The 18,511-nt window shown below is 51.7% G+C and overlaps 1 protein-coding gene and 1 pseudogene across 3 annotated transcripts in view; both read left to right on the top strand.

Moving 5' to 3' along the window:
- Positions 1 to 947: 947 nt before the first annotated feature.
- On the top strand, positions 948 to 9,882 carry LOC141175883 (fatty acyl-CoA hydrolase precursor, medium chain-like; annotated as a pseudogene).
- Positions 9,883 to 15,420: 5,538 nt separating this feature from the next.
- LOC141175879 (cocaine esterase-like) overlaps positions 15,421 to 18,511 on the top strand; it is a 28,936-nt gene continuing 25,845 nt past the window's right edge. For 2 of the 3 annotated variants that reach the window (XM_073659855.1, XM_073659854.1), the window contains exon 1: positions 15,430 to 15,563. Coding sequence is in view for 1 of the 3 variants with exons in the window: in XM_073659853.1 (XP_073515954.1) it covers positions 15,503 to 15,563 (61 nt within the window). In the remaining 2 variants the exon portion in view is untranslated. Of the gene's footprint in view, positions 15,564 to 18,511 lie in introns of all 3 variants that reach the window. The other variant, XM_073659853.1, reaches the window with a different exon arrangement.

The following is an 18,511-nucleotide window of genomic DNA, read 5'->3' as shown; positions in this document are numbered from 1 at the left end:
CCTCTCTCCCTCTCTCCCCTCTCTCCCTCTCTCCCTCCTCCTCTCTCTCTCCCCCTCTCCTCCCCCTCTCCCTCCCCCTCCTCCCCCTCTCTCTCCCCCTTCTCTCCCCTCTCTCTCCCCCTCTCTCTCCCCTCTCTCTCCCCCTCTCTCTCCCCCTCTCTCTCCCCCTCTCTCTCCCCCTCTCTCTCCCCCTCTCTCTCCCCCTCTCTCTCTGTAGAGTGTAAGCTCTTATGTCAGTGGGGGTCTCTCTCTCTCTCTCTGTCTCTGTCTCTGTCTCTGTCTCCTGTAGAGTGTAAGCTCTTATGGTCAGCGGGGTGTCAGTATTGTCATGGTTATTGGTTTCCTGATGTACTGCTCTCAGGTCTATGTCGGTGCTATGTAATAAAGGTGCGGCAGTGTCCCTGGAGCCACAGATAGCAGGCTGCTGACATTGTGCTATCTCATGGGACTATCACAGAGGTCGTTGATGTTCTCGGTGTTCAGCAGATGATTGTCTGCGGTCGGAGCAGTGACGGCCCCTTCCCTATAATGTCCAGGTGAGATCCTGCGACCTGAGATCAGTGATGGTCTGCGGGATCTCTGTGTTACAGGTGCGGTGGTGACACGATCGCCTGTATTGTGCCGCTGGTGGTCATGTGACTGCAGGCACTGGGTGAAGGAGCGGTGACCTGTGAGTTATCTGACCCCGCTCATAATAAGTGACGAGCGCTGGGACGTGTTCAGACCTTGTAGCCTGTGCTCGGACCGCACCTTGCTGCTAATCTCAGCTCTATATAAAGCACGGGGACACATGCAGGGAATGCTGGGAGATCTCTGCAGGCTGCACACCACTGTTCTTCACTAATCAGATCTTCACAGGCCACAATTACAGAATCCACAGAGATCCGAGCCCGTCTGATGGAGGGGTGTGCGTCCTGCACACCTGTAACTGCAGCTCTGGCTGTGACTGGAGTACAGGCATGATGTCCCTGCCGTTTGCTGCATCTAATAATCAGTTTTTTGTGACTTTAGGAGAGGAGGCTGATCCCCCTCAGGTGGAGACGCAATATGGTAAACTGCAGGGGAAGACGCTGTCTGCGACGGGAACAGACAGAACCGTTCACGCCTTCTATGGAGTCCCCTTCGCTAACCTCCTGTTGGTGCATTGAGATATGCATCCCCCGAGCCCCCGAGTCCTGGAGCTCAGTGCGAGAGGCCTCAGACTATGCCCCCATGTAAGTGCACTTAGAATGGTGTGGCAGAACTCCGGAACACATTCATACACTAATAGAATGGTGTGGCAGAACTCCGGAACACATTCATACACTAATAGAATGGTGTGGCAGAACTCCGAACACATTCATACACTAATAGAATGGTGTGGCAGAACTCCGAACACATTCATACACTAATAGAATGGTGTGGCAGAACTCCGAACACATTCATACACTAATAGAATGGTGTGGCAGAACTCCGGAACACATTCATACACTAATAGAATGGTGTGGCAGAACTCCGGAACACATTCATACACTAATAGAATGGTGTGGCAGAACTCCAGAACACATTCATACACTAATAGAATGGTGTGGCAGAACTCCGAACACATTCATACACTAATAGAATGGTGTGGCAGAACTCCGGAACACGTTCATACACTAATAGAATGGGTGGCAGAACTCCGGAACACGTTCATACACTAATAGAGATGGTGTGGCAGAATCCGGAACACATTCATACACTAATAGAATGTGTGGCAGAACTCCGGAACACATTCATACACTAATAGAATGGTGTGGCAGAACTCCGGAACACGTTCATACACTAATAGAATGGTGTGGCAGAACTCGGACACGTTCATACACTAATAGAATGGTGTGGCAGAACTCCGGAACACATTCATACACTAATAGAATGGTGTGGCAGAACTCCGGAACAGTCATACACTAATAGAATGGTGTGGCAGAACTCCGGAATATATATATATATCTGTGTTCCAAATTATTATGCAAATAATATTTTCTCAGAATTTTCCCACATTCCCTATATGAATTGCAGTCATTGTAATTTCCAGTCTAATAACTATTAGAGTACTATTGAAAGGTTTTTGTACAATCTACCGATAACAGGAGATTTTTAAAAAATAAAACACTCAAAATGCATGTTCCAAATTATTATGCACAGCAGAGTTTTCAACCTTTTCATTTTAATAAAGAACAAAAAAATGGTCATTTGTGAAATTCTAAGCATTAGCCGTTAGTTACACACTGAAATCAAAACAGTTTTCAACGTCAAAACTTTATTCTAGGTGATGTTACATTTTCACATAGGACCCCTTGTTGGAAAGGAGCTTCTGAACTCTCTCGTCCATTGAATTTGGTCAGGTTTTGGATGGTTTCTGCTTCAATTGTTTGCATGAGGACAGAATACCCTCCCAGAGCTGTTGCTTAGATGTGAACTGCCTCCCGCCATCATAGACACTCCTTTTGATGATGCTCCAGAGGTTCCAATGGGGTTGAGGTTCAGGGGAGCATGGGTGCCACACCATAAGTTTGTCCCCTTTTATGCCCATAGCAGCCAGAGATGCAGACTGTGTTATGTGCAGCATGAGACGGGGCATTATCATGCATGAAATGATCTCGATGGTCCAGATGGATGGAGTGGAGATGGCTGATTGATGGACACCCGTGCAAACACGGCTACGGCGCTAACAAGGAGGAGGTGGAGTAATGTTTTGGGCTGGAATCCATGGGGAGAGAGATTGTCGGCCCTTTTAGGGATCCTGAAGGGGGAAAGATGAACTCCATAATGTATGTGGAGTTTCTCAAACAGCACTTCCTTCCATGGTTCAAGAAGAAGAACCGTGTATTCCGCAGCAAGATCATTTCATGCATGATAATGCCCCGTCTCATGCTGCACATAACACATCTGCATCTCTGGCTGCTGTGGGCATAAAAGGGGACAAACTTATGGTGTGGCACCCATGCTCCCCTGACCTCAACCCATTCAGAACCTCTGGAGCATCATCAAAGGAGTGTCTATGATGGCAGGAGGCAGTTCACATCTAAGCAACAGCTCTGGGAGGGTATTCTGTCCTCATGCAAAACAATTGAAGCAGAAACCATCCAAACCTGACAAATTCAATGGACGAGAGAGTTCAGAAGCTCCTTTTCGGACAAGGGGTCCTATGTGCAAATGTAACATCACCTAGAATAAAGTTTAGAGTTGAAAACTGTTTGATTTCAGTGTGTAATAACCGGCTAATGCTTAGAATTTCAAAAATGACCATTTTTTGTTCTTTATTAAAATGAAAGGTTGAAAACTCTGCTGTGCATAATAATTTGGAACATGCATTTTGAGTGCAGTTTGAGTGTTTTATTTTTTAAAATCTCCTGTTATCGGTAGATTGTACAAAACCTTTCAATAGTACTCTAATAGTTATTAGACTGGAAAATTACAATGACTGCAATTCATATAGTAATTTGGGAAAATCTGAGAAAATATTATTTGCATAATAGTTTGGAACACAGTGTATATATATATGCATCTTATACATCTTACAGATGTCTACAGGATCATCACGCAATGGAGCAGTTATTCCAGGCAGTGAAAGCCAAAGTTAGTTTACCCCCGGTGTCTGAGGACTGTCTGTACCTAATGTATTCACACCTGCGGATCGAGTGAAGGAGGAGAAGCTGCCGTAAGTCACGTGTTTATCGTGTCACTAACAGTCCTATATAATTGCTGCTGTTGTAGATGCAGACTTTACAGCTTTCACTTATGTGTGCGCTGATGCCGTGCCCATGGCGGTCCCTTATGATGCTAATTGGAGGCACGTGAGAGAATCTCATTCACACTGACCTGCATTCCCTATTAGTAAACAGCTTCTACTCATTGCCCAGGTCATGGTGTTCATACATGGAGGAGGCCTGATGATGGGGGGAGCCATGATGTTTGAAGGTTCTGCACTGGGTGCCCATGAAAACGTTGTAGTTGTTTCCATCCAGTACCGGCTGGGGCTCCTCGGCTTCTTTAGGTAATGTCTATACGATCAGCGACTTTAATGTTCAGGGGTAATCTGCCAGCCTGTCATACCTGGTGTCATACCTATTGGACCTTGTCAGTCTTTGTGCACATTGCTCTGCAGGGAGCCACTGGGTTAAGGTCCTTTTACTTCCTAAAGTCTCCCCATTTTATTAACCTCTGTTTCCTTGTCACAGCACTGGAGATGACCGCGCTCCTGGGAACTACGGCTTCTTGGATCAGGTTGCAGCTCTCCAGTGGGTTCAGGAGAACATTGCAGATTTTGGAGGGGACCCCGACTCTGTGACTATATTTGGGGAGTCTGCGGGGGAATCAGCGTCTCTGCACTGGTGAGCAGTCGTGATGCTGATATTTTGCTCCTTATTGAGGCTCTGATTGGACGGTTGCTCTATAGGTGAAGGTAAGGACTTACTGTTTAACCCTTAATGATCCTGTCTCCTTCTGTGTTTCTTATATTCAGGTGGCGTCTCCACTGGCCAAAGGCTTATTCCACAGAGCTATTGCTGAGAGTGGTGTAGCCATAATGCCGGTTTGGTGGCCAAGTCTAAAGAAGAAAGTGTGTTTTACAGTAATGTAAGTGACTTGCACCAGAAAATTATCCACTTTGCGGCTGATGACCCAGCGCCTTGAGTAAACGTGACGGCAATCATCCGATCAATGACCAAAGCGCTCGTTTGACGGGTGACTGGATCCTTCATGCACCGTCCAGTGTAACCTGGTGCTTTGCTGCTGGATACCGATGATTGCAGAATTTGTCAGCCGCTGAACCGACCATTGAACGACTGCCTATCGGGCGCGGTTGTGTTATTAGGCCGGTACTCCTCGGATCCATCGCTGTAGAATTACCAGAACTTTAACAAAAATATAGCAATCTCCAAATCCTCCCTGCACTATTCTGCACTTGCCGAGTGTAATATTATGCAATCGTGCGTTAATATCTGTTGGCCACTTGATGGCGCTGTGGGTCTATACTTATAAGGTAGTAGCAGGGAATTGTGGGCCATGTGGCTGAGGCCACATCCAGTGTCTGGGGAGTCTGCATTGCTGAGGCAGCCGACACCACGTGGGAGCCTGTCAGGTGTGTGACGCTGGAGACGAGCGAGGGGGCAGCAATGGGGGTAACAGTGACCCTTTGCTTGTATCAGATTTCCTTTCACTTCTGCAGATTGTGGCCAATATTTCGGGCTGTGGTTTGGACGCGCTGGTGGACTGTCTGAAGGCGAAATCTGAAGAAGAGATGCAGTCTCTGGTTGTCTCTATGGTACGGTCAGTGCAGTCATAGGGTTCATTATCATTGTAAAGGACATATCGATATTCATGCTATAGTTACTTTTATAATTACTTCATTTTTTGATTGCTTGCTTCTAAAATCATGTTGTTACTCCTTGCATAGCATACATTCTTTTATTCTTTTCTCCTGCTTCACATTCAATTTTCTCTCAAGAACATTCTATGAAATGCCCTGCTCCTGTTATCTAACTAGTCTGAGCCGGGATGTACGACCTTGTAACTTTCCATCATGTGCCGAACTAACGAGAATATGACCATATGTGTCTTTCCGTAATAATTGTACTAACATTGGTTTAAGCCTGTAGTATGGCTGTAGGTGATTGGCTATTGATATACTCAAAACAATATATAATGCTAAGTAAAATAAACTGGATTAGAGATTCTCTGAATCCTCCCATACAGAGCTCTGTCTCCGTCTGGTTCCCTGATTGCAATCAACCTTGTAACATAATAATTTGACACTCACTTGGTCAACCGTGAAGGGTCATTGCTGCCCTCCCTCAACACCATGAATCCGCACCACTCCTGACTCCCAGTAATGCCAGGGAATATTCACCAGTTCCATCTGCGTCACTGATTTCCTATTGTCAGAAAGATGTGCAGAATTGTGAATGCAGCTCTGGATCTGAAGAAAAGCATATTACAAAATCTGCAGCACCTCCAATCAAGTAACCTCCACGACCACACCTCTTGTCCTCTGCCCCGGTGGCCCCCACGACCACACCTCTTGTCCTCTGCCCCGGTGGCCCCCACGACCACACCTCTTGTCCTCTGCCCCGGTGGCCCCCCCCCCCCTCCATCACCACACCTCTTGTCCTGTGCCGCGCCCCCCCCCTATGGCCACACCTCTTGTCCTCTGCCCCGTTGGCCCCCCCCCCTCCATCACCACACCTCTTGTCCTCTGCCCCGGTGGCCTCCATCAGCACACCTCTTGTCCTCTGCCCCGGTGGCCCCCACGACCACACCTCTTGTCCTCTGCCCCGGTGGCCTCCATCAGCACACCTCTTGTCCTCTGCCCCGGTGGCCTCCATCAGCACACCTCTTGTCCTCTGCCCCAGTGGCGCCCCCCCCCCCCCTCCTCCATCAGCACACCTCTTGTCCTCTGCCCCGGTGGCCTCCATCAGCACACCTCTTGTCCTCTGCCCCGGTGGCCTCCATCAGCACACCTCTTGTCCTCTGCCCCAGTGGCGCCCCCCCCCCCCCCCTCCTCCATCAGCACACCTCTTGTCCTCTGCCCCAGTGGCCTCCATCAGCACACCTCTTGTCCTCTGCCCCAGTGGCCTCCATCAGCACACCTCTTGTCCTCTGCCCCAGTGGCGCCCCCCCCCCCCTCCTCCATCAGCACACCTCTTGTCCTCTGCCCCGGTGGCCTCCATCAGCACACCTCTTGTCCTCTGCCCCAGTGGCCTCCATCAGCACACCTCTTGTCCTCTGCCCCAGTGGCCTCCATCAGCACACCTCTTGTCCTCGGCCCCGGTGGCCTCCATCACCACACCTCTTGTCCTTTGTCACTGAAATCTGATCCAGCCAGCTTCAGAGCAGCGCTTACAAGATAGACTTTAACCCAGTCCATGAGCAATCCTTAATAAAAGTAATAATCCCTCCATTCATGATTTCTAATAACTAAACTGTAAAGTTGACAAACACTTTGTAAATTTACCCTCTAAAGAACTAGAGAATAATCCTATAAATCACCACCACCTTATTAACGACTGCGGTGATAGAGCATTTAATAATTTCTCTGTAAAGGTTTGGGGGTCTTGAGGTTGAGGGTGCGCAGTTGGGTTTCACCTTCCACTTTTCTCCTGCCTCTGCAGAAGATGATGGCTTTGCCTGCAAGTGTTGATGGCTCCTTCTTCCCTAAAGCCGCAGAACAGATTATGGCTGATAAAGAGGTGAACAGCGTTCCTTTCATGACCGGAGTCAACAACCAGGAGTTTGGATGGATCCTGCCATCGGTAAGACTGACCGAGGAGGAAACGCTGAGATCCTTCTGATGATCTTTACACCATTGACCATTCTCCTCCTTATTCTACCCTCAGGCGATGAACATCTCAGGCTTTCGAGAAGGAATGGAGAGAGAGGTGGCAGAAGAAATGCTGAAGACCTTCCCCATTCTGGTAAGAGCGCTGCTGCCAGGAGATGACCATCGCTGAGGGGGGATTATGGGCACTTAGAGGGCAAAATGTGCATGATTGTAAGCCACTGACCCCATATACCAGTGTGGTAGCCACCCCAAGATGACCAGCCATCCTACCATTCTTCTGTGCCAACCTGATCCTGCGGGGCCCTTACTTGCCCACCATGTCCTGACGTCCACATCCTGCAGAGTGTACGAGTCTCTGCTCCTCATTTGCCCGATGACCTTCGCCAGGAGCAGAGGCCTTCAGCCGTCATCTTCTACCACCTGCTTTGGATCTTCTCGTCTTCTGTGATCTCTCCGCTTGTGGTGATATTCTGGGGATATTGATATATTTCAGGGTCCATTCAGCAGCGCCACCAGCTTCCTGATAGACGAATACATTGGAGATGTGACTGATCCTGACGAAATCCGTAACCGCTTCGTAGATCTGGTTGGAGACCTTGTCTTTGTCATCCCAGCACTACGAACGGCCAAGTACCACCGAGGTACGATGCCCGAGATGGAGAATGACCTCCGCACATATCTTGTGTCCCACATACATAGGATGAAATGACGGGGAACGCAGTCACCTCCTCCTTATGGTGTTGGGGGTTTCTGCAGAACATTGATCTTTCTTCTGAACCTCACAATCTTTTATTCCAGATTCTGGCCATCCCACCTATTTCTATGAGTTCCAGCACCGCCCATCGTTCTTTAAAGACATCAAGCCGGACTTTGTGAAAGCCGATCACGGGGACGAGGTGTTCTTTGTGATAGGAGGTCCTTTCTTGAAGGGCGACGTTCTATTTACAGGTGACCCCCATACTTTGCAGTGATACACGTGAGGTGATGATGAATGGGGGCGGTCAGTATTGGAGGCTCGTGATCTTCGGACCCTGCATTCAATGGAGACAGGACTCTGTTATGCAAATCATAACGGCGTGGCTTGTTTTGGCGGAGGGGGACGGCCCGACTTGTCATGGGGGAGGGGGACGGCCCGGCCCGTTAGCAGCACACAGTTCATACCTCTGATGTATGGGGGGCATTAGTGTCCAGGGCAGGGGCCGCGCACACATGAGGCGCCAGTATTATATGGAGTTGTTAGGTGTCTGGATGGAGCCGATGTTCGTCAGGAGCACACTGCACCACCACATCCTGCCGCCATCATTGTACTTTGTGGCACAGAATTAGTTTTTATTATCAGAGTTGGTTCTTTTTCCTCCATGTTGGACTTTCTGGTGATAAATTCATCTCTCTGCAGGAACATTTACTGCGGGTTGTGATCTGATTCTGCTTTTCTTTTTCTCCCAGGAGCCGCCACCGAAGAAGAGAAGGATCTGAGCAAAGCTGTAATGAAGTACTGGGCCAACTTTGCCCGCAGCGGGTGAGACGTGACCTATTCTGGGTGATTGTATATGACAGGCCGATACTGGGGGGCTACCTTGGCTTCAGTGCCCACATTCCCTGCCCCCTCACTACACCCCCTCATAGCACATATATATCAAGTCCCTGTCCCTTCTCCGGTCCTGCGCTGACCTTGATGCATTTTCACCCTTTCTCCATTCTTGTCTGCAGTGACCCCAATGGTCCGGGCCTGGCGCACTGGCCGCAGTATGATGAGGATGAAGATTACATGGAGATCAACCTGAAGCCGAAAGCTGCCAAACAGCTGAAGGCTGGAGAGTATGAATTCTGGACCCGCGTGTTCCCTGAGAAGATGCAGGAGGTGCCGCAGCAGCACAGCGAGCTGTAGGCGCTGCCACAGTCATTGACTGCAGCGCTGACAAGACGCATTGAGCCCCCGTTCACACACACACGAACAATGAGGCCGACATAAGAGATGAGGACGACGACTTCTGTCATTAACAGATCAGAGACCCCTGACCCTGAGCCCCATTATACAGGCAGTCTACAGGAACAATCCTCACCACGGACCTCGGCCGGTCCATTGTCGCTGGAAACAGTCAGCAGGCTGACGTCCAGAACTCCCTACCAACCTGCTGGAGCTCCTATGATGCGGGGGAGGGGGAATAACTGGTTATACAGGCGCCTGTACACACCTGGTGTCACGATCTCGCCTCCCAGAACGCAAAAACAACAAACTCTGTGCAGACACAGAATAGCAGACACTGCAGAATAGTGAGCGCAGCTCTGGAGCGTCACACTGGAATCTGTACATAGATGGATAAAGCTTGTATAATGGGGGTCGCCGGTGACCCAGGTGTAACAGCCCTCCTGGTCTGATCCTCGTCCTGTCCTGAATACAGCAATGTACGGCTGCCAGCGCCGCTCCAGATCTGTATCGTGCAGCTCCGGGGTCTCTAGCTGGGGTCCGCGTCTGTCAGGTCATGCTGGGAGTTGTGGTTACACAGTGGCTGGAGATGACTGATGTGTGAGGAATAATTACTGCTGCTGGACGGACACTTCATTAAATGAATGACGAGTTACGTGTCTGCTGTCTTGTCTGCGATGTGGAGACGTCCCCCCGGACCCCCGCCCCTGTGCTCACCGCAAAAGTAATGGCACATGATCCCAGGAGATGGTGAGAGTAGTCATCCTGCCGCTCCCCTGTGCTGTATGCCATCACCCTGCTCCTAGCCTGATACAGACGGGTGGTGCAGCCCCCCACCCCAGTGTCTGACTATTCCGAGTGACACCGCTCCCCCCTATTGTGTCACGTACAGGATTAACGTGCGCCTCCTTATAATTAACCCATTAGTAATGAGGAGTGATGGTCATCATGGTTATCCCATAAATACTTATCATACAGGACGGCAGAGAATGAGGGTCCCAAAGCCTCCTGTGTGAGGAGCAGGGGGTCCGCACGCCCTTGGCTCCATCCACACAGGAGGGACTATAGGACTTTTCTTCTCGGGGGGTCAGTGAGGTCGCAGTGGTTGCACTCCAGCAATCGCACATTTATGGTCTTTCCTGTGTGTTGGTATATAGGTGGTCATGAATAGCGGACCCTGGTGCCCTTCATCCCAGGACCCCCACACATGTAACCAACTGGCCCAGATGTGGAGTGACGCAGAGATTCTCTTGTACGAGCCCCCTGGACACTCAGCACAGGGGCGATCACCGCGACCCCACTCTGCCAGCGCTTGGCTGCCGCTCGCTCTTTGCGTCCTCTAATAATAATAATAATCTTTATTTATATGGCGCCAACCTATTCTGCAGCGCTGTACAATTCACAGGTTCATATACAACAGTCATATGTAACATAAAGATAATACAATAATTAAAGCAAAAATAATGACGCCCCTGCTGGTAAGAGCTGACAATCTACAATGAGGTGGGGGTGACACACCGTACAGGGGCTTATATACAAGGATGGTCCGGCCATCTTGAGGGGATGCGGGATAGATAAAGGCTGCATGAGCTCACCACCGGCCAGTGTCTGTAGTCCCCGGCCAGTACCTGTAGCCACCGGCCAGTGTCTGTGGTGCTTTTTGGTTCGGTGAATACTTATGTTTAGAGAAATAAGGAATGGGCTATAAGAATATAAAAGGAATTCGATTAGGGAAGGTGATAGGCTGCCCTAAACAGATGTGTTTTTAGGGAGCGCCTAAAACTGTGTAAGTTGTGGTTCATCCTAATTTCTTGGGGTAGAGCATTCCAAAGAATAGGTGCAGCTCGGGAGAAGTCATAGAGCCGGGAGTGGGAGGTGCGGATTAGTGCGGATGTTAGTCGAAAGTCGCTTGTGGCTAGAGTACGGGTAGGCCGATAAACAGAAATGAGGGAGGAGATGTAGGGGGGGCGCACTGTAATGAGGGAGGAGATGTAGGGGATGCCGCACTGTAATGAGGGAGGAGATGTAGGGGGGCGCCGCACTGTAATGAGGGAGGAGATGTAGGGGGGCGCCGCACTGTAATGAGGGAGGAGATGTAGGGGATGCCGCACTGTAATGAGGGAGGAGATGTAGGGGGTTGCCGCACTGTAATGAGGGAGGAGATGTAGGGGGGTGCTGCACTGTAATGAGGAAGGAGATGTAGGGGGGGCGCCGCGCTGTAATGAGGGAGGAGATGTAGGGGGGCGCCGCAGTGTAATGAGGGAGGAGATGTAGGGGGGCGCCGCACTGTAATGAGGAAGGAGATGTAGGGGGGGTGTCGCGCTGTAATGAGGGAGGAGATGTAGGGGGGCGCCGCAGTGTAATGAGGGAGGAGATGTAGGGGGGGCGCCGCACTGTGGAGAGCTTTGTGGGTGAGAACAAGCAATTTAAATTGGATCCTATAATTCATGGGCAGCGAGTGCAATTACTGGCAAAGAGCGGAAGCGTCCCGACTAACGATCAGCCAAATAGATGACCCTGGCTGCAGCATTAAGGATGGACTGGAGGGGGGAAAGTCGAGTGAGGGGGCGGCCAATTAATAGAGAGTTACAGTAGTTGAGGCGGGAGTGGATCAGGGCGACAGTGAGGGTTTTTGTTGTTTCCATGGTGAGAAATGGGGGGATTCTAGAGATGTTCTTCAGGTGCAAGCGACAAGAGCGGGCAAGAGATTGTATATGGAGGGTGAAGGAGAGATTGGTGTCACAACGCCCAGACAGCGCACCTGCTGGCTCGGCGTTATTGTGGTGCCCACACGGAGAGGGAGATGTCAGATTTAGAGAGGTGAGTAGACGGCGGGAGCAGAAGAAGTTCAGTTTTGGAAAGGTTGAGTTTCGGGTAGAGAGCGGACACGATGTTAGAAACTGCGGCCAGACATTCACTGGTGTTCTGTAGCACAGCGGGGGTGAGGTCAGGGGATGAGGTGTATAGTTGTGTGTCATCAGCATAAAGATGATACTGCAAACCAAATTTGCTGATGGTCTGTCCAATTGGGGCCGTGTAGAGAGAGAAGAGAAGAGGGCCAAGGACTGACCCCTGAGGAACCCCAATAGTGAGAGGAAGAGGGCCAAGGACTGAACCCTGAGGAACCCCAATAGTGAGAGGAAGAAGTGGAGCCAGCGAACGATACACTGAAAGAGCGGTCAGATAGGTAGGAGGAGAACCAGGAGAGAGCAGTGTCCTTTATGCCGATTGAGTGAAGCATAGACAGTAGGAGGTGGTGGTCAACGGTGTCGAAAGCTGCAGAGAGGTCAAGAAGAATGAGCAGAGAGTGATTGCCATTACGTTTTTTGCTGTCAGAAGGTCATTGGTTACTTTGATGAGTGCAGTTTCTGTAGAATGTAGAGAGCGGAAGCCGGACTGTGATGGGTCTAGAATAGAGTGAATGGAGAGGTAACGAGTAAGGCGGGAGTAGACCAGGCGCTCCAAGAGTTTAGAGATGAAGGGAAGATTGGAGACTGGTCTGTAGTTGTTTGTGCAGGAAAGGTCATGAGAGGGCTTTTTTAATAATGGAGTAATGATGGAGTGTTTGAAGGAGGAGGGGAAGACACCAGAAGAGAGGGAGAGGTTGAAGATTTTAGTTAGGTGCGTAGGGACGACTGAAGAGAGAGACTGGAGTAGATGTGAGGGGATGGGGTCAGTGGTGCATGTAGTGGGATGGGAAGAAGAGAGGAGCCTGGAGACTTCATCTTCTGTGACTGGGTCAAATGTGGAGAGGGATCCAGAGGGGATGTGCGGGGGGGTGGGAGTCACGGCACTTTGTGGCTGGGAGCTGATTTCCTGACGGATGGTGTCTATTTTCTCTGTGAAGTAGGAGGCCAGGTTTTCAGCACAAATGTCCGTGGTGGGGGCCTGCGCTTTAGGACTGAGGAGGGAGTGAAAGGTATCGAAGAGTTTTTTGGGGTTGTTGGATAGTGAGGAGATCAGGGTGGTGAAGTAGGTCTGTTTGGCGAGGTGATGGGCAGAGTTATATGTTTTTAACATAAACTTGTAGTGGATAAAGTTTTCTGGTGTCCGAGTTTTCCTCCATAGCCGTTCGGCACTTCTAGAGCAGCGCTGGAGAAATCGGGTTTGCGGTGTGAGCCAGGGCTGTTTTACTCTGTGTTTAGAGGTTCTGAGGGTGATGGGCGCTACTTGGTCCAGGGGGCTTCTGAGGGTGTCGTTGTAGTGGTTTACAGCCAGATTAGGACAGGAAAAAGAGGAGATTGGAGACAGTGATGAGTGAAGGGAGTCTGTGAGTGTATGAGGGTTAATGGCTTGTAGACTTCTGGATGTGTGATAGGTAGGAGTGTGCTGGGGCGGGCGAGGATTTGTGAGCGTGAAGGAGAGAATGTTATGATCAGAGAGGGGAAGAGGGGAGTTATTTAGGTGGGGGATTGAACAAAGCCGGACAAAGACCAGATCAAGGGTGTTTCCATCTTTGTGTGTCTCAGAGGTTGAAAGCTGTGAGAGGCCGAGAGAAGTGGTTAAAGATAGAAGCTGGGATGCGGATGAGGAGGTGGGGCTGTTTATGGGGATGTTGAAGTCTCCCAGGATAAGGGTCGGTAAATCTGAGGACATGAAGTGCGGCAGCCAGGCAGAAAAATGGTCAAGGAACTGGGTGGGTGAGCCTGGGGGACGGTATACGACCGCTACTCTGAGGGAGAGGGGATGGAAGAGCCTGATGGTGTGGACCTCAAAAGAAGGGAATAAGAGTGATGGTACTGGGGGGATGACCTGGAAGGTGCATTGTGGGGACAGGAGTAAGCCGACCCCACCACCAAGTCTGTTCACAGGTCTCGGGGAATGGGAAAAATGCAGGACGCCATGAGAAATAGCAGCAGGGGAGACTGTGTCAGAGTCCTGGATCCAAGTTTCAGTGAGGGCCAGCAGATTGAGAGAGTTGGTCAGAAAGTAATTGTGCAGTAAAGGAAGCTTGTTGCATACAGACCGTGGATTCCACAGTGTGCAATTAAAGGAGGGAGATGGAGTACAGCTGATGTTAATAAGGTTAGCAGGGCTCCGATGTGAGGTGGGGGAGAGGTTGAGGTTGGCAGAGGGTGGTCCGGGGTTAGAAGAGATATCCCCTGAAATGAGTAGTAGCAGTTAAAAGAGAAAGAGCAGATAGTTTTTGGATTTGTGACGTGGTTTCTTGTGCAATACCTTTGGATAAGACAGAGTGAGATTTGTCAGTAGAGCCCCCGTCTCACATAGCAATATCGCTAGCGAGATCGCTGCTGTGTCACGGTTTTGGTGACTCACCAGCGACCTCACCAGCGATGTCGCTATGTGTGACACTTTGCAACGATCAGGCCCCTGCTGTGAGGTCGCTGATCGCAGCAAAGTGTCCTGGACCATTTTTTGGTCGTTGGCCTCCCGCTGGTCAGCACACATCGCTGTGTGTGACCAGCGGGAGCAGCGATCAGGCTGGTATCCATGGTAAACATCGGGTTACTAGGGGCACGCGCGCACTTAGTAACCCGCTGTTTACCATGGATACCACTCTACTGAGGTGAACGGTAACCTCCCGCGCACCGTAGCAGAGTGGTATCCATGGTAAACAGCGGGTTACTAGGGGCACACGCGCACTTAGTAACCCGACATTTACCATAGTTACCAGCCTGCTCCTGCTTCAGCAGGCTGGTAACCGGGAGCAGGACATCGTGGAACGATTCTTTCCACGATATCGCTGCTCCCTGATCGTTGGTGAGCCTGCCTGTTTGACAGCTCACCAGCGACCACATAGCGACGCAGCAACGATCCCTGACAGGTCGTATCGTTGTCGGGATCGCTGCTGCATCGCTTAGTGTGACGGGGTCTTAAGTTCAAAAGATCATGAGAGGTGTACATAGGAGAGGGCAGGAGAGAGGGGCAGATGTGGATGAGGGGGGATGGAGGGGGGATGGGACAGTGAATGTGGACTATGGACGAAGGAATAAAGTACATAGTTAAAAGAGAATATAAAGTGTGGGTTACCGGACTCCTGCCCTGAATGACTGCCATTGAAATGACTGTCAGATACTTGTTGAATAGGACACTTTGCCTGCACCCCTTATGGTGCATCTAGATTTATGCATCATCTCTGTAGTTTAGCAGCCATCTTCCCTCGTGCCCTGTCCTGGTTGGCACAGATCCCGGATCCACAGTGTTTACCGGAGCGGGGTGGGGGGGCAGGGAGTCGGGGGCTGGGTCCTCGCCAGCGTTCAGAGTCTGGTGAAGCTCAGAAACCACAAGACGAAGCTCAGCGGCACCGGACGGACATGTGGCCCCGGAGCTGGATCCTGATCTTGTGCTGTGTGACCCAGGGGCCCCTGCAGACAGGTGAGAAGCAGATATAGTGAGTGTTAGGGTGGGCACAGGCACAGCTCTACTGCGTCCCCCAACAGGTGACTACAATCTATTACTCCCTGTTATCAGCCATTACTGTGGGAGGTGACTGTAGGACAGGTGCCCACAATCAGTTTCTCCCTGCTGAGAGTAGCACCTGCTTCGTGAGCTCCAGGACTTCCAGGAGGAGGGTCGTCGTCTGCCTCTCTTCTCCCCAGGGAGAGGCAGGCTTACTGGGAGGCCGGCATGGCTTCCCAGCCTCCTATCCCCTGGTCTATGCCGGCGGGGGACAAGGAGCCACAACAACCGGCCCAGGAGGGAGTGAGGAGATCGGGTAGGGTGAAGAAAAACATACCCACCTACTCCAACCTCGAGACGATTCATCGCTCGCCCAGAGAGGGAGACCGGGGCACCCCAGGCCCCAGGAACAAGAGTCCAGCAAGATCCTGGGGAGAGATGAGCTCCAGCGAGTCCACAAGTTCCTTCTCCTCCCGAGTGGTCGCCATGCTACGAGAATACGAGGACGCCGGCAAAGCACTAACCCAGCTGAAAGAGGAGCTGAGGGAGGCCTGGGTCCTGAACACCCGGGCGTCCAACAAGGAGAGACCCGCGACCTCCCAGAGGTTTAAAGCCCTCAGAGACGAGGTGGTCAGGTTAGTGCTCCTCCGGGAGGGGATTGAGAAAAGCGCAGGTCCCTTCCTGGAGAGGTTTAAGAACCAGCGGCGGTTCTCAGAAATGAAGGGGTTAAACACCTCAGGAGAACCACCAGCCGGCGTCCTTAGTGAAGAGGAGGGGGAGGATGAAGAAGTGACTGGAGCCCCAGGTGCTGGAGCCAGTGAGGGGCAGAGCCAGAGTTCCAGTGGTCTCCCTGCAGGGCAGAGGACTCCCACAGCAGAGGCTGGAGTGTCGGTGGAGGAAGAGGAAGGAGGACTGCTGAGGGAAATCCGACTGCTGGAGTCTCCATAGGACCTGACACGGTTTTCCTTCGGGGAGGACGATCCAGTGGAGGAGAAAAAAAAGAAGAAGAAGAAGACCGGAGGAGCCGCACAGGAGGTGGTGAGTTACAAGTATGTACCAATGTCTGATGTTGCGCCTGCCACCTCCTGTGTAAACCCCACCAAACCTAAAGGCACGGGCTCTGCAGTGGGCTCGAGGCAGAGGCAAGGTGAGGAGAGGAGGAGGACGTCCGGCGATGCTGCCATCTGTGCGGGGAACAGTGCAGGGGGCGAGGCTGTGGAGGTACTCACAGCGCTGGACATAGGGAGTTCTGTGGAGTTTCCCACCCTGCCCTCTGCGGCTAAGCCGGTTATCACCGGGGCCGGGGAGGCCGGGAGGGATGTGAAAAAAACATCCGCCAAGAATACTGGGCGCACTGCTGCGACAGGGGGGCAGTGTGCCCCAGCGCCCAAAAAGGACACTAAGACCCCAAAGTCTGTGGGTGCAGGGCGGGCAGCAGTGCCCAACAAACAGTCTGCCCAGCACAAGGACCAAAATGCTGCAGTAGGGGGGCGGGGCGCTCCAGGAGACGACCTGCAGAAAGCCAGCAGCAACCAAAGGGAAACGGGTGTGGTGCTGCAGGGAAAAGAGTCTCTGGAAGTGCTCCCCTCCCCCGGCCCAGCAGGTGTGAGTGCAGAGACACCAGACACAAGGGAGGAAGGAATGGAGGTGACTGTGGAAGGTGCAGAGAACAGCAGAGGAAATGGGGTGACAAGGAAAGGGAATGAAAGTAGTGGTGCAGTGAATGGTGGGGGTAGTGGTGGAATGAATGCTGGGAGTAGTGGGAATGATGGGGGTAGTGGTGGAATGAATGCTGGGAGTAGTGATGCCGCAAATGGTGAGAGTAATAGTGGAGTGAATGGTGGGAGCAGCATTGGTGTTGGTGGGGGGGAAGTAGGCGCTGGTCCCGCTGCCCCCCCAGCATTGGCGGGGGCTTCAGCCCAAAGCTATTCAGGAGCTGTCAGTGCTGGGGGTAGTAGTGCGCCCTCGTCTGGTGGCCCTGGGGACGGTGACTTGCAACAGCAGCTCCTGGACGCCCTGAGGAGAGGGGAGAGCTCCATCACTGTAGAGGGGAGGGAGGTTGATCTGTCTTTCTGGATAGAGAGACATGGTCTTTCAGCCTTCCGAGATAGAGGGGCAGAGACTGTCTGGTCTCTGCCGACAACGGGGCAGAGGAGTAACCGTAGGAACGTGGTCCGTCTCCAGTGGGTAAGCAAGGATGCCTGTCCTGATAGGGCAAAGGTGGTTGAGCTCCTGCTGGGGATGGGCTTTGCGGCATATGACATCTTTGCCTTGATCCATCCCTACGGGACCTCCTACTTCGATGTCAGCTTCGTGAGACCGGAGGGCCTTGAGCTTTTCTGGTCTCGCCATGAGCTGGCTCGGAGTCACCCCGAATGGCATGGTCTCTTTCCCCTGGCAATAACTCGCCAAGATTCAGTCAGGAAAGTGACCGTTTTGACTAGTAACGAGTCGCTTTCCTGTATGGACATTACCACCTGGGTGAGTCGATACGGAGAGGTCACCAATATTCCCGAAAAGAATCTGGATGACCATGGTATCTGGTCAGGGGCCTGGACCTTCATGGTGAAATTGAAGGTTTCGGGTAACACTGTTACCCATATCCCCTCCTCAACCTTTTTGGGGAGGGATAGGATCTTGATTTTCTACCGGGGGCAGCCTAAGGTCTGTCACAGGTGCGGTAGCCCCACACACTTCAGTGCGCAGTGTACCACCCAGAAATGCGCACTGTGTGGGGACCTCGGTCATCTTGCTGCTGCCTGTCGCAGGATTAGGTGTAACTTGTGTGGTGACCTCGGTCACCCATTCAGTCGCTGTCCGCGTTCCTTCGCCAATGCGGTCCTGAAAGCGGCGAGTGCGGGACAGGCGAAAGCTGGAACTAATCTTGCCGGTGAAGGGACCAGTAGGGGCGGGGGAGGCAGGGA

The sequence above is a fragment of the Phyllobates terribilis genome, unplaced genomic scaffold (assembly GCF_046119375.1).
Source record: "Phyllobates terribilis strain yellow unplaced genomic scaffold, ASM4611937v1 Scaffold_14__1_contigs__length_39327217, whole genome shotgun sequence".
Taxonomy (NCBI): domain Eukaryota; kingdom Metazoa; phylum Chordata; class Amphibia; order Anura; family Dendrobatidae; genus Phyllobates; species Phyllobates terribilis.
Note: the sequence above shows the minus strand (reverse complement) of the source record. Positions and strands in the feature narration are given on the sequence as shown.